The following is a 14,739-nucleotide window of genomic DNA, read 5'->3' as shown; positions in this document are numbered from 1 at the left end:
GCCTCCAGCCGAAGGGGCCCTACTCTCAGCTCTGCCCAGCCCACGAGGGCTCGGCCTGGGGGCTGTGTCAACCCCACACCATGGGTACCGCTGTAGACCATGTCCCTACTCATTCTTGGAGCTGAGGTCCCCTGCTAGAGGCGGTAGGACTTCGTGGGAAGGAGATGCAGGGGGTGGGGGGCTGTTCTTCCTTGCTGGCTTCTGGCTTGCGCAGACCAGAGCAGGGCGGCCGTCGGAGACACGGGCAACGAGGGTGGGGGAAGGAAGCCTCTGTTTTCTCCTGCAACGGGAAGGGTGGCTCTGAACGAGAGAAAGAAGAGGCCAGTAGCTGTTTTCCTTCAGTTCCAGGGGCAGGGCCTCCAGAATCCAGTGGCTCATGAGAACATAAATACGTAGAAACAGATGAAAATTCACACCATCACCAATGAAGACCTGTTGACAGGCTGGCTGTGTGCAGAGCTTGGAGCCCCAGGAGGGAAAGTCCAAAGGGATTCCATTAAAGAGTCTGGAGGTGGTTTACAAAACCTGGCTTGGGATCACAAGACAGTCTGCTTTATCTGTGCTCTGCGAGGCCTCTTTGCCACCCACAGGGAGATAAACATTCGCCTGTGAGCTGGCAGGCCTCTGCTGGGGGCGGGCCAGGAAAGCCCACTTCTCCAGCCTGCAGCCCCAAGACAGGGCTCTCCACCCGCCAGGCTACGCGCATGTGAGAGTGTTTAATGAGGAGCTTCCCCGGATGGGCTCTGGGAGGCCTGTGGGAGGCGGGCACGCGGCCAGGAGAATCCCAGAGAACGCAGAGGGCCACAACTGTCAGGCCGGCAGCCGCTGATGGAAGGCCACTCTGGGGTCCAAGGAAAACAAGCCTGTGTTGTCACTGCCCTCCTGGCAACCGGGAGCTGCCCTCCCCAGAGCGGACGGTGCTGCGTGATTGCCAACTCCCTCTCTTCCTCAGAAGGAGGAAATGTGAAAAACCTTTCCTGTCACATAAAAGCCAACCTAAGAGATGAGAAATGTCTTTTCAAATGCGTCTTGCTGAAGAGGGATTGCCATAGCAACTTCAGAAGTCTGTGTATACAACCAGAGATAAGACCAGGCTGATGAAAGGCGCCTGGAATGTGAACAAGGTCCGCCCTGGGCATCAGCAGGCAGGAGTCGTTCTAGAACCTGCCACGCTGCTATGTGACCTTGGGCAAGTCACGCACCCTCTCTGCCGTCTGAGGTGCCAGCGTCACCCTCCGGTCAGCTGGGCCACAGCACGGCCACTGTGCCCACATCACCCCCCTGCCTGGCCGGCTGCCGCTGTCCCCCCAGAGCAGCCCCACGTCCAGTTTCTGTCCGGTCTGGGTTTGGTGGCTCCTGTGTCAAGAGCTCTGCCCCCTTCTCTAGCACTGGGCGCTGGGAAAGGACAGTGATCGTCTATGCTGGGTTCTGAAAGAAACTGCTTGGTCACTGTAAGACAGCGCTTCAGAGGAGAAAACATGCTTATTTATACGTGTTTTCACAGTTCCGTAGGCCAGACTCCTGAGAAAGAGTCTCCTGCCAGAGCTTTATTGGGGCTGCTCTCAGCATCAGCCCCTGGGGGCGAGTGGCAGGTAGGGCAGAGGGAAAGATGAAGCCAAGCTGTCAGAGGGGACCTCGGGCGACACTTCAGGGGGCCCTGGAGCCGGGAAGGCCCCGCGGGAGCCCGCCTGCAGGAGGTGAGGGGGCTGGGCCTTGACACTCCTACACGGACCAGTCATGGATGCTCCCGGCGCCCTGGACCTGGCAGAGGCCGAGCCCCGCTGCAGCTCAGGGTCGGGGCTTGGCCGCTGACAGCCCCGGGGGCGGGAAGGCCCGTGGTCAGGAGCAGGCATGAGGGTGGCGCTCGGCTGCGTGGGAATTTACCAAGTCAGCGCCGAAGACAGTGATAAAGGTCACGAGCACAGACAGCAGGGGCCTGGGATCTAAGCGCCAGCCGAGCGGCCATGAGACTCCCGGGCCGCGGAGTCCCCAAGAAAGTCCAGGCCACAGCTCCGAGCCCTGCCACCTCAGACCGCTGCTCGCTGCCCGTTACCTCAGCTCTAACGCGGGGACAGTTGCAGCACCTCCATACGGGCCTATGGAAGGCAACAGAGGGGACCCACAGAAGGCATGCCACACAGGACTGGCGGGCGAGCCGGGAACACAGGTGAGACAACGACACCCACCAAACTGTGATGTGCCTCGGGTTCCATCTGAGCAGAAGCCATTTGGTCACAGGAGAAGTGGGACCAGCGCGAGGACTTGGATTGGCTCGTTGCTTCTCTGTGCCTTTGCTGGGACTTCGGGCAGAGCCCTGGCAGGCTGCAGGGAGCCAGTGGACCCAGCCTCAGCTCAGAAGCCTTGGCGGGCCCTTCAATGCCAAATAGAAGGCAACTGAGTACTTTGCAAACTGCACACTTGGAAGCATGCTTATTTTGGGGTAAAAAATAGTCACCGACTTGTGGCAGGTTGAATAAACAATGAAACTCACTTGCCTATACTTTGTTCCGCGTTTAGCACATGTGCTCGTCTGAACAATGGCGCGAGCACACATGCCAAGCGGGGTTGATGTGAGGACGGGGAAGGTTTCAAACACCGGAAAGGGCTTTGCAAATGCAATCACAGTTGTTGGAAGACTCAGCTCCAACCAATTAGAAAGGAGAACAGGGAGGCAGGGGCCTACCTGCGGTAGGAACTGGCTGGTTCTCCTTATATGAAGCAGCTAGGGAGTTCCCAAGCATTACCAGAAGCCCTCCATTAGGACGGTTGATTTCCATGACCACTGTGCTGCAGGGGGCAGGCCCACACACTACCTCGTTTCATTCCAACAACAAACCCTAGAAAGGAGGGATTACGACCCCAGCTTGCGGGTGACAGAACTGATGTCCAGGGAAGTACAGAGGCTGGCACGATGTTGCTCAGCCCGGAGTGTGTCGAGGGATGTAGGGCTGGAATCCAAGCACCAGCTTTCCCCGCTGCAGAGAGCGTCTGCTCCCCGCCCCCCTGGGCAGATTCTGCGTCCCAGCTCACAAGGTGGGGTTCTGAGGAGGTGGGCATCACACGTCCCCGGGGCTTTGCACACAAGAAATGTCTCCCAACCCTGCACAGGCTCGCAGGGACTGACCCCGTCATGCTAAGGAGCCCTTGTGGCTGCAAAAGGACGCCCTCTCGGTCTGACTGTGTGTCTGTTGGCCAAATACCTGCAAATAGAACATCTCCAAATAGGTGGGAAATCTGGCTCAACGTACCCACGTGAGATGTTTTTAGCTAACTCTCCTCCACACTTCTGTCTCTTGCTTTGTCTCTGCTGGGACACTGATGCCTGAAAGATCGCCGATGCAGCTATCAGCAAACTGAGCGGGACTGCCAGATCCGTGTAAACTACCCAGGGTGCTTGCCCGGGCCTCCCCACATGATAAAAATAACTCCTCTCAAGTGAACTTCTCATTGTTCCTTCTCAAGAGATCCTCATTCTAAAACAAGGACACTGAGGCCCAGAGAGGTGAAGTGACTTGCCCAATGCCTCACAGCCACTTAGGGAGAGAATCCAGGTTTCTAACAGACGTGCTCAGACTCCACATGGGAAATCAGATTAAAATGAATATGCAGGGCTAACTTGAAAGGGACAGGAGTTACCAAGGCCAGCGCGAGGGTGACAGTGGAGGGAGGTGGCCTTGTCCAGCCCCCGAGCCTCAAGGATGGCAGTTCCAAGGGGCTGGCACTCTGCATTACAGGTGGGTCTCTAGGAGGTCACCTTGCAGGTGAACTTCTTGCCCAGCAGCAGCTCCTGAAATGGTGTTTCCCAAAGTATGTTCCTGCCATACCGTGCTTCTCAAAATTTTAGGTGCACGCAAATCACCAGGGGTACTCGTTAACATGCAAATTCTACTTAGTAGCTGCGGGGTGACGCCCGAGGTCCCACATTCTAACGAGTTCCCCCTGATGCTGCTGGTGTGTGGACCACACGGCGGGTAGCGAGGCATCAACAGTGTACAACGGAAAGGGTTTTGGGGTGAATACTTTTGAGAATATCTGGACTAAACAAAATTAAACCAGTTTCCCTCCTGGAGGACTTCCCGAAGCCTTGAATATGCTGGTGCGCGCTCCCGTCCAAGAGGAAGCCATAACACAGAGTCGCGAAGCGTCGGTGAGGAAGGGCGAGCGAAGGAGGCACAGAACGCGGCACACGGGTTTACAGGGGAGACGGAAGGCGCGGCTCTGAGTGTACCTGCGGCCTGGCCCCTGCCGCCCCTCCCCAGGTGCGCGGGCACCTGCCGGCCTCCGGACGCACGTGCCCCGCCCCCGCCCCCCGGAGCGCGTGCGCGGCGTACCTCTCGCAGACGCGGACGGTCCAGGCGGCGATGATCCACAGCGAGATGCTGAACACCAGCAGCACCGTGCCGGGGCAGATGGTCATGAGCGTCTTCATGACGAAGCGCGTGTTGAAGTTGATCTTGTTGAGCGCTCCGATGCTGCGCGACGACGCGTCGGTGAACAGCTTGCTATGCAGCAGCATGACGCGCGCGATCAGGTACAGACGCAGGAACATGGGGATGGACAGGATGATGTCCACGTCGGCCTCCGCCCGCGACGGCGTGTAGGAGAAGGCCAGGCGCGCCGTCCAGAAGAACTTGTACTCGCCGGGGATGGGGTGGATGGCGCACACCAGCATCTCCAGGCCGATGTGCAAGATACGCTCGTACGTCATGGCGATCCGCCAGTCGTCCGCGCCGTTGTCGATCACGAAGAGCTGGCGGGAGCAGACAGCCCGTTAGAGCGGCGGGGGCTCAGCTCGGGGCCCTCTGGCGGGGCCGGCCTGTGTGCTGGGCACCCTGCTGGCTCTCCAAACTGCTCCCTGGGTCCCTGCCTGCCTGCCTGAGGCGCCCCGAACGAGCTGTTCCATGAAGAGAGGAGGAACCACTCCTTCTTGTTAAAAGGGCCCTGGAGGGGGTGAGGAGGCGAACCAGTCATGCTTCCTACAGGACGAACCCCGGGGCTGCCTGCATTCCTCTCCCCTTGCAGCAGAGTGTCCGCGGTGGGGACTGTGGAGCCGCACTGCCTGGGTCAGAATGCTGACCCCAGAGCCAACTAGCTCTGTGATGGGGGGAACTTAGCGACCCTCTCTGTGCCTCAGGCTACCCCGGCTGGTGGCCGGCCCTGTGACGCTGCTCTGGGTCCACGTGCACGGGGGTCAGAAGCCCGCCTGGCGTCCAGGAAACCCTCACCCTCCTTGCAGCAGAGGCCCCTGCGGCCACACCACGAAGGTGATCACCTGCTGTGTGGCCAGCCCTGGCCGGGCTGGGGCCCACATATGGGGCAGGCCCAGGCCTCAGCCCCAAGGAGGTCCCACCTGAGGAGTCGAGGCTAGACAAAACAGCAATGAGCTGTTCCACGGGGGGACCAGGAGGCACGGTGGGACCAGCCGGGGCCCAGTGGTTCTCGTGAGGAAGGTGTGACTCTAGCCAGGAGAGGGTACTCAGCCCAGCAGCCTGCCAGGACCCCCCTCCCGCCTTCCTCAGTGCAGCTGAGCCGGTGAGGGCAGGGGGGCTTCCAGACACAGCTTTCCACCATCTGCAGACACAGAAAGGCCCTAATGGCTGCTTGGTGGGTCCCCTCTGCTCCTAACTGCCACCAACGGGCCAAGCCATGGCAACGTGACTGCTGGACAGACTCTTCAAATACGAAACGAAAACCATCCACCCTAGAATAAAGAATTGCATTGGGTTACCATAGTAACTGGGTTCACTGTGGGCAGGAACCCAAGACGAGTCACAGACCTCTCAGACTCCCCGATGGGGAGGGAGACTGTAGGCCCTCCATGTTACGAGAGGGGGCACATCACGGCTCTGCCCAGATTGACAGGAAGGCGGGCACTGACACCCCTCTCACGTGCCCCGGCGGGGTTTGGTTTCCTGGTGCGGGCAGAGGGGGGGCGGGGGGCAGCGGAGCAGAAGCGGGCGAGCTACCCCGAGTCTCCACACCCAGTTATTAGCTGTGTGACCTTCGGCAGGTCATGCACTTCTCTGAGCCTGTTCCTGCCTCTCTGTCACGGAACTATTCATCTCGAGCCTGCCCATCTCACGGGATTAGCGTTGGGATCCAGTAATACAGATAACACAGGAAATGTGCTTTACCAGCTACTCTAAAAATGGCCTGGGGGCACGCATAAGCAGTGTGTGTCCGTGGGGGGCGTAGGTGGGCTGGGGGCTGGATCTGCACGCTGCCAGATGGGGCTCCAGGGCAGGGGTCTGTGGGTCTGCAGGGTGGCCGATGTGCCCCAGAGATTCCACGGCTGTGCCACACGAGGACCGCCTTATGCCCACTGGGCCACAGGGCAGCCCTGCTGCTCTCGCCCTGGGCGGTCCCCACCCCACCACGTTCTCGCTCAGCGCCCTGCATGTCCCTTGCATACTGCAGGTCTTGGTGCGCGCCCATCGTGCTTCCTTGCTCCTTGTCTGTCTCTCCCCTGGAACGCTAGACCTACTCGCAGAGTTTGTTGAAAACACCCGTACCTGGGCGTGCCCAGACCATGCAGATGAGACCCTCTGAGTGTGAGGCACTGGCATTGGGATGTTTCCTCGAGCTCCCAGCTGACACTAAAGTGTCTCCCAGACCGGGAGCCACCAGCACAGCCGGCCTCCCGAGGGACAGGGGCCATGCCCTCCAGTCCCCTGTGGCGCCTCCAGTACCCGGCGCCGTTCTGCACACGGAGCAGGTGTTTGGTGAACGGAAACAGCTGCCTACTGTGGGAGCCCGCACGGCTGAGCGCCCCGCTCTTGGGCTCAGTCTCCTCCTCTGAGGAGTGAGGGGCAGGTCAGATGGTCCCCAAGGTGCTGTCTCCTCTGAAGACCCTCTGGTCCGGCAGCTCCCACCTCCGGGGTGTTCGTGGGGCTCGTGAGTTCTCCAGCGACAGGACCTACTCCTGGCGCGTCTCCTCTCTCCCCAGCCCCTGGGAGGGCAGCCGGCGCACGGTGGGCAGGCCCTGGAACTTCAGCGACTAAAGGGTGTGTGGTTGCATGACTGTGTCATGTGAAAAAGAGGACCGATGGCCAGTGCCCCTTGTCGACCACCAGGATGGGAATTCCTGCGAAAGACGCATTCCTAAGCCTGTGGCCAGTGAAGTACCTAACAGTCCACCTTACCCCACGGGCAGGGCGCCCTCCGTTCCCAGGGGTGGTCCAATCTGGAATAAATAAATAAAGCCTTAGAAAGTTCTGGAGCTTCTCGGGAACTGGGATCTCAAGCAGCACTGGGCCAGAGGGGTGGGGAAGGGGAAGCAACTCTAGCAAAGGACTGTCCTCCCCTGCGCTGTGGCCCAGCCACGCGGCACCGGCTCTGGGGCAGCCCATCTGAGGAAGGACTGCCCCATTGTCCCCATTGCTGGGAGTTTCTGCCTCCTAAGCCTACAAGAGTGACCTCAGTCATTTGGGTCGGCCAGCCTGAAGGAGCAGGGCCCAGTGCCAGGCCCACGGGCCCGGGCCTCTCCTGCTCAGAGCGCCCGGCACTGAGCTGGCTCCACAGCTGGTCCTTCCTCCACTTAACTAGTGGTTCTGAGAACCTGGAGGAGTTTCAGGTGTGAGGGTCACCTGAGAGCTTCAGGAAGGAAACTTAATACGACAGCACGACCCCACGCGTCCCTTCACGGAGCTTGTAATTAGAGAGAAAGGAGAACCAACTCAACTCAACTCCGTTCAACAGAACCGCTGGTAAAAACTGCCTGCAGATGCTCCTTGACGGACAATAGGGCTCCCGACCCACAGACACCGCAGCTTAGCCTGGCCGACCCTAACCGAGCTCCGAGCACGGGCACTAGCCTGCTGTCCGCAAACTCATGGGGGGCTGGCTGCCTCCCGTCATGTCTCAAGGCCACACCGGAAGTGGCAAGCAGATGCCTGTGTGCGGGCAGAGGGCCCGTCAGTGTGCCCACGGCTGACCCCAGGGGCCGCCCCCACGCATCACGAGGGAGGGCCATCTCACGTGTTCCCAGCCCAGGAAAAGACCCCTGTCCACAGTTCAAAGTCTGGTTTCTACTGAGTGCCCAGCACCTTCACAGCATCGCGTGGTCTAAGACTCGTGAGTCAAACCGTCATAGTCGGGGACCACGCGCAGTCCTGGAGATCGGCTGAGGGAGTAGGTCTTCCGTGCTCTCTACCAAGAAGCTAACGATGTGCGGACTGATGTGTTCACGAACTGGCCGGGGCGGTCATTCCACGATGCAGACTTGGAATGCATACAGTTCTATTTGTCAGTTATTCCTCAATAAAAAGAACCAACCAGGTGGGGACACGGTGGGGACACGGTGGGGACACGGTGGGGACATAAATACACACGTCCAGGGGGAATCAGCTTCCAACCTCCAGGAGCTCTACCGTGAGAGGCAGGCCGAGGGCGCGTCCGGGAAGCTTCTGGGCGAGACAGGGCCTGGAAGGCCTGTGACACACACGTGTGGGGCCACTTATTCAAATGACCCCCCCATTCCCTTGTTCACTTCTTTACACCACGCTTCGCCTCTGCTCCCAGTGCGAGGTGCCGTCCATCTCTCAGCCCCTGGAACCTGAACTCGGCCATGTGCCTTTCTTTGGCCAGTGGGGTGTAGGGGTCGGGAAGGGTCTGTGCAGTGGGGCCAGCTCTGGACGCCCCGTTTTCCCTGTCACCCCCGCCTGCAGCCAGCACGACCCCAGGGGAGACCAGGACAGATTGCCAACCCACACTCGTGAGGGAAGGAGTGTCGCTTCAAGACGTTGATTTGGGGGTGCTTTCTTATGCAACAGAAGTAACACATGGCAAACCCAGCTCACGCACGTACGGAGCACACGTGTTGGAAGAGTCGGCCAGTCTGCCCGCCGTGCCCCACATTTCCCTCGAGCGTCCAGAGGCACTGCCACCGCCTCCTGCCCAGCTCCCGCACGGCTCCCCCGTCCGGGCAGGTCAGTCTGTCTCAAGTAACCGAGCAACCATCTGGGGAGGGGACCATGACAAGGCACACCAGCTTCCCCCACCCCTACCCCATCCCGGGGACACACCATTTCATAGATCTGAGAATAACTCCACGCCTTAAAAAAGCTGTTTTGCAAGCAGTTTAGTTATTTTGCAGGCTAAGTGCCCCTCACATGTGAGGGAGTCAGCCGGTAGACAGAACCGACAAAGGCAAGACAACTGGCGGGTGTGGAGAGGGGAAACTACGGGGACTCTGGGAGCAGCCACTCCTGCCGGCAGAATCGGGGGTAAACTGCTTAGCCCGCAACGAGTGAAGAGGTCAGTGTGAGCGTCCTTTCGTTGAACGGCCAGGTAGAGGTATAAAAAAGCCCCAATTTCCCTTACTTGCGAATTCTCCAGAAACCCTCGCATGGGAGCTGTGGCGCACGGCAGAGAGCAGGTCCGTCCACCTGCGGCCCTGCCTGGGTCAGACCAGTCTGCACACCTGCCTCTGAGCTGCTCCCAGAGCGAGTGTGCGGTTCACCGGCTCCCACAGGGCTGCCACCCAAGGCCCATCTTGTCCCTCAGGACAGGCGCCTGCGCGGCATCTCGAGCCCACACGGGGCGGCGGGGCTGGGACCGGCGGCCAGGGGCCCATCCTGGAGCCTTCCCCGGGGACCCTGGCGGCAGAGCACCTGCCCTCCCCTCGGAGACACACAGGAAACCAGCCTTTTTTTTTCCTTTTAGGCAAAATAAGTTTGGAGTTGATTCACTGGATTCGCCAGCTTCCCTGTTCTATTTTGAAAGCCTGAGGTCCCTCAGGTTCTTTATATAAGGAACATCTTTCATCAAAATGTTCTCAGCTGTTGGGGAGATCCTGCTTAGACATTTTCTGACTAACCTGAAAAACTTTAATTCTCATGCAACTATGAATTTTTTTAAATTAAAGGAGAGGAAGTGGAAAAGGCCTTTTGTGTTCTCTACTGTTCTCTCTCTGTGGGAGAAAAAATCCAGGGAAGATTTTCATCATTTAAAAAAATATATGCAGGAAAAAAAGCAAGAGAAAAAATAAAAGATTTTCTTAAAATTCAGTAATTTTATATTATATATACATATATATTTAATATATATTATATAAAATATACATTTTTTAAATCCTGGAGCATATATTATGCATGTACACCATTACTATGGGGGTTCCCATGGAAACAACATCACAAGTCCTGTAATACCTAATTAGGTTTCCCCAAGGACAAGAGCTGATTACCAGGGATGAAATTCATGTCTGGGTTTGCAGTGATGGTTAACATAAAATTTCCAGTCAGTGAAGGTGCCGTGGAGCCCGCTGAAGAAAGGGAGGAAGGGGGAAAAAGCAAAGGTATACAAAACAGACCTCTGAACAAGGCCAGCGAGAACATGGGCTGCCGGGAACGTCTGTGATCCCACCGCCACCAAGACTCTTAGCGGGTGGGGGTGCGTTAGCCAGCTCCGTGTCCTTCCAAGAAACCCTCCCCGTCGGAAAGTGCTGTGCCCTGTGTTCCACGGGCTCTCGGCCCAGCAGCGTCTACCCACGGGCTCCCGTGGTGCGCGAGCCACGGAGCTTCTGAGCCTGAGGGTTGTGTGGGACGGCCAGGGACAAGTGCTGACCATAAATCCTTTCCTGTCCCCAGTTCTTGGAGAATGAAAGCCAGTGATGGCAACTGAGAAAGCAAGTATGTTTCATCCACAAAACAAGAATTCTTTGACCCCTGGCCATGACACCACTGGGATGAGCATTTTGCCACTGACTGTCCAGGCGTGGGCAAGTCCCTGTCCCTCTCTGGCCCTCCAATCCCTCGTCTGGAACGTGGAAGGATGGGTCCGTTTGTGACTTTCTGTTTTCTCTTAGCTGTGGAGCCACTTCTAATGAGACTTTTCACAGAAGCCCAGTATGGGGAACAGATAAGTCCGAGCTGTTCCAGTCGAAAAGGTAGAGAAAAGCATTGGGAGGCCAACTGTTCACCAGCCCCTCCAGCCTAGCCATCCGTGGCGGCCCCATACGCTTCTGACAACCTTTCCGTTGGAAATCCTTTGGTGGGACCAGCTGGCCTCTGGCTGCAATGAGGGGTAAGGCCTGGTGCTGGAAATCAAGGGGCTTTGGGTCTAGGTCAAGAGATGCTGATGCCCGGGCATAAAACTTGACCCAGATCAGTTCGCTCGTTCGTTCATTGATTGATTGATTCATTCATTCATTCATTCAATCGTTCATTCAATATGGGTTGAGTCCCTATCATGTGACAGCCTCCATGCTAAGCTGTAGGGATAGAGCAGGGACAAGTAGACAAGGCCTCTTTCCTCAGGGAGCTTACATTCAAGTGGAAAAAAAACAGAAAATAAACAGGTAAACGGTGAACTTCAGGGCACCTGCCTGGTCGGAGGGAACTAAGACAGGGCAGAGGCGTTGAGAGAGCAGCCTGGCTGCAGGAGTGCAGTCCCAGGCAGACCACCCAGGCAGCTCTCTGAGGGGCACACCTGTGAAAGGTGAGCCTGCAAGGACACATGGCACAGGCGGGGACAGCAGGTGCAAAGGCCCCCAGCACGGTGGGGCTGGGAGCATTTGAGAGAACAAAGAAAGAAGGCCAACGTGGGAAATAAGCCAGGGCGGCAGCAGATGGGGCCCGGAAGCCATGGCGGGGGCTGCATCCAGGGACGGGGAGGCCACCAGCCCACGCCCAGCAGGGCCACAGACACTTGGTCACCACTCCCTGAAGACAGACGGCCTGTGGGCTGAATGCGTGTCTGTGTTAGCCAGCCTGGGGGCCATTACGAAGCACCACAGACCAGAGGTTAGACAGCTGAGCGGCTCGGTCATCGCCCAGCGGCCGGGAGCCCCGGACAGAGCAGCCTCCGCCAGGCTCTGGCGAGCGCCCCTCCCCCACGCGGCAGAGGCCTAGAGGACACTGCTGGTCTTCTGAGTGGTCCTATCTGCTAGGCCGCTCTTGAGACTTCGTTTAACCTTAATTACTCCCGAAGACCCCATCTCCACATACAGTTACATTGTGGGTGAGGGCTTCGACATACAGACGTGCGGGGGACGCGATGTGGCCCACAGCAACGTTCCCGTGTGTTCCCGTGTGCCAGAAGCCCGACCGCGGGCCAGCACAGGTGATCCTGCACGCACTGTCCCCTGCGAGGAAGCCACAGTGTTCCCGTAAAACCCGTGAAGGCCAAACCAGGCCCCCGGGCCCTCGCCGTCACCTGCCGACCCACTAGGTCAGGGACCAGCCAGTCTGAGTTTTACTTTGCTCCTCGTAAGGAAAGTTCAAGGCCACTTCTTCGCGAAGAATCTTCACTGACCACAGAATCAATACACGGCTACCGCGGGCTAGGTCCGCAGCGCTCTGGGAGCCCCACGTGCCGGTCAGCCGTCCACACTGCTCTCCCTCTGTGGAGCTAAGACAAGCACTTTCATTTCCACAAGACATGCTCCTGTCACCTTTCCCGATCATGCCCAGCCCCTCTGGTGCGTAGATCTGATGGTGGAGCCCCCGGTGGGAAGAGATCCCCCTCCCCCAGCATGTTTGCTAATGAAGAGGATTCCTTTGGGCACGGCTGGGGTGGTTCAGAGCAGACCTACACCGGCCTTACATGGCCTGTCCCAGAAATGAGCGGGCGAGCTGGAGGCTGGGGGTGGCAGACTGGGGGGTCAGGAGGGGAGGATCGGTGGTGGCTGAAGAGCACCTGGCCCAGGTGGGAGGGCAGAGCCCCCTGAGAAGCCGCTGTCACTGCCTGGAGGCAGGAAGAGTCACGAGTTCAAGGCCATGTTGTCGGTCGTGCCACCGGCAACGTCACCCCCGGCCCTTGCTCCCGAGCACAGACAAGGCCTCGATCATGGGTCCTGGGGGGAAGGGCCCAGGAGGTGACCGGTGCCCGCAGGGGTCCCCACATGCAGGACGGGGCTGAGAATTCAGTGGGAGTCTGTCACCAGAGGAGCTGCCAAGAGAGACACGGAGTTCCCAAGGGTCCCCAGAGACCTCTGGGGAGACACCAGGTACGGCCTTGTGTGGGGCGGGAGCTTGTGCCCAATTCTACCTGAAGCACGAGCAGGGGGCCCACCCTTGGGTTCCAGTGGCCACAGCCTGGTATCTTCCATCTTCCGTTGCTGCTGGAGCAACGATGGAGAACGCAAACCAGACGGAGCCACTTCCCTTCCAAGAGAGGCTTTCGGGGGCTCCCCAGAGCGGTCAGGGGCCAATCCGACCTCCCAGCTATACTTGGCAAGGGGGCCCTTCCCCACATGGCCCCACGTGGCCCCCCTGCCACCCTGGCATCTCGTCCCAGCCAACCCGAGTCACTCACGATCCCAGAACTTGTGTCCCTCTGAGTTCTGTATGAGCGGCTCCCTCCTGTCCACGTCCTCCCCAAGGCACTCCTCTCACCGCGGAGGACCCAGATCAAGTCTCTCCTTCTGCAGGCAGAGTCGGGTGCCCTCCCTGGGACTCCCCAGCCCTGTGCCCCATGCCACCACAGAGCCAATCCTCAAATAGTAGCCAGGGAAGGTCTGCAGTGCTAACCCCGACTTCGGGGGACATGGGGCGGGAGCAGCGGGGTGCCGGCCATCTCCGTCCCCCATTACACCAGACACCACGTACTGCACCCTCCCTGTGCTCGGGCATTACCTCATTTAGCCCTGAACAGGTCTCTGGGATAGGTGTCATTGTTCCCATTATACAGATAGGGAAACCGAGGCACAGAGAGGTTAAGTAACGTGTTCAAGCCACAGAGTTAGCAAGGAGCAAGTCCAGGCTCCCAAGCCGGGGCCGACAACCCTGAGCATGTGTCCCGTCCAGGCTGCGCGTCCTGGGGTTTGTCCATGCAGGCCGGGCCAGCGGGGGCCTCTGGCGGGTCAGGGGGTGAGAAGGTTCCTGAGCACCCACTGCATCGGGCTGAGAAGAACTGTTTTCTGCACAGGGAGTTTCTGATAGTTTCCATTTGCTTTTGACACAGGAACCCCTTCTGCCGAGCGCGTGCGGAACAGCCGTGCCCTCCCGGGGCCTGTTTACTACTGCGCAGGGGGTCCTTCATCCTGGCTCAGGGGGCATGTTTGCTAAAAATAAAGAAGCTTCTGGATCTCTCTGCAACCGGAGGAGTGAGGAACCAGGTCAGGACCAGGTGCTCGTGATGGGGGGCAGTGTTTGTTCCCCAAATGACTGAAATGCCATCAGCTGGGGAACCGGCAAGCCCTCCGCTCAGGGGAGCTGTCCTGCTCGGTGGACAGTGCTGGCCTGGGCTTGGCCCAGGTCCGTCTTAGTCCTCACAGCGGCCCCCCGTTTACAGGGCTGACATCCCCAAGACCGCACAGCGAGTGAGCGGTGGAGACAGGATTTGAACCTGGAATCCACACTCTCATCTAGTAAGACATTGCCCCAACCCAAGCCGCGGGACCAGAGGTTTGCAGCTGCTTGTCACTGAGCCTGCCCCCCCAACCCCCACCCCCGCTCCCACGGGGCTCCTGGAGGACATATGGCCTCTGGGCAGGACACACACAGGCCACCATGCACAGGCTCAGCAAACGCGGGCCGCCCCAGTGAACGTGCAGATGGTGGCAAATTCTCTGAAGAGGGGACGACGTCGTTGTGACTCTAAAGGGAAACATTTTAATTGTTCACCATTTCTGTAACTGTCCCGAGACAAAATCGTCTTTTGCAATATGTGTGCAAGATAAAGAAACCAGAGTATTTAAAGAGAATTGCTAATAACAAGTGCTAATAATTAAAAAGAAAAAGAAAAAAGAAAGAAGAAAGCCAGCAAGGACACAACCTGAACTCGCATCCGAGGAACAGC

At 58.4% G+C, this 14,739-nt stretch overlaps 1 protein-coding gene across 6 annotated transcripts in view; it reads right to left on the bottom strand.

Annotated features, from left to right (window-relative positions):
- Positions 1–14,739, bottom strand: part of KCNN3 (potassium calcium-activated channel subfamily N member 3) — a 135,582-nt gene that overhangs the window by 52,814 nt on the left and 68,029 nt on the right. For all 6 annotated transcript variants that reach the window (XR_004627474.1, XM_011229006.3, XM_002922485.4 and 3 more), the window contains exon 3: positions 4,332–4,750. Coding sequence is in view for 5 of the 6 variants with exons in the window: in XM_011229006.3 (XP_011227308.2) it covers positions 4,332–4,750 (419 nt within the window). In the remaining variant the exon portion in view is untranslated. The remainder of the gene's footprint in view (positions 1–4,331; positions 4,751–14,739) is intronic.

Source organism: Ailuropoda melanoleuca, chromosome 8, assembly GCF_002007445.2.
Source record: "Ailuropoda melanoleuca isolate Jingjing chromosome 8, ASM200744v2, whole genome shotgun sequence".
Classification (NCBI taxonomy): domain Eukaryota; kingdom Metazoa; phylum Chordata; class Mammalia; order Carnivora; family Ursidae; genus Ailuropoda; species Ailuropoda melanoleuca.
The sequence above is the reverse complement of the archived record's forward strand: the minus strand, read 5'-3'. Positions and strand labels throughout refer to the sequence as shown.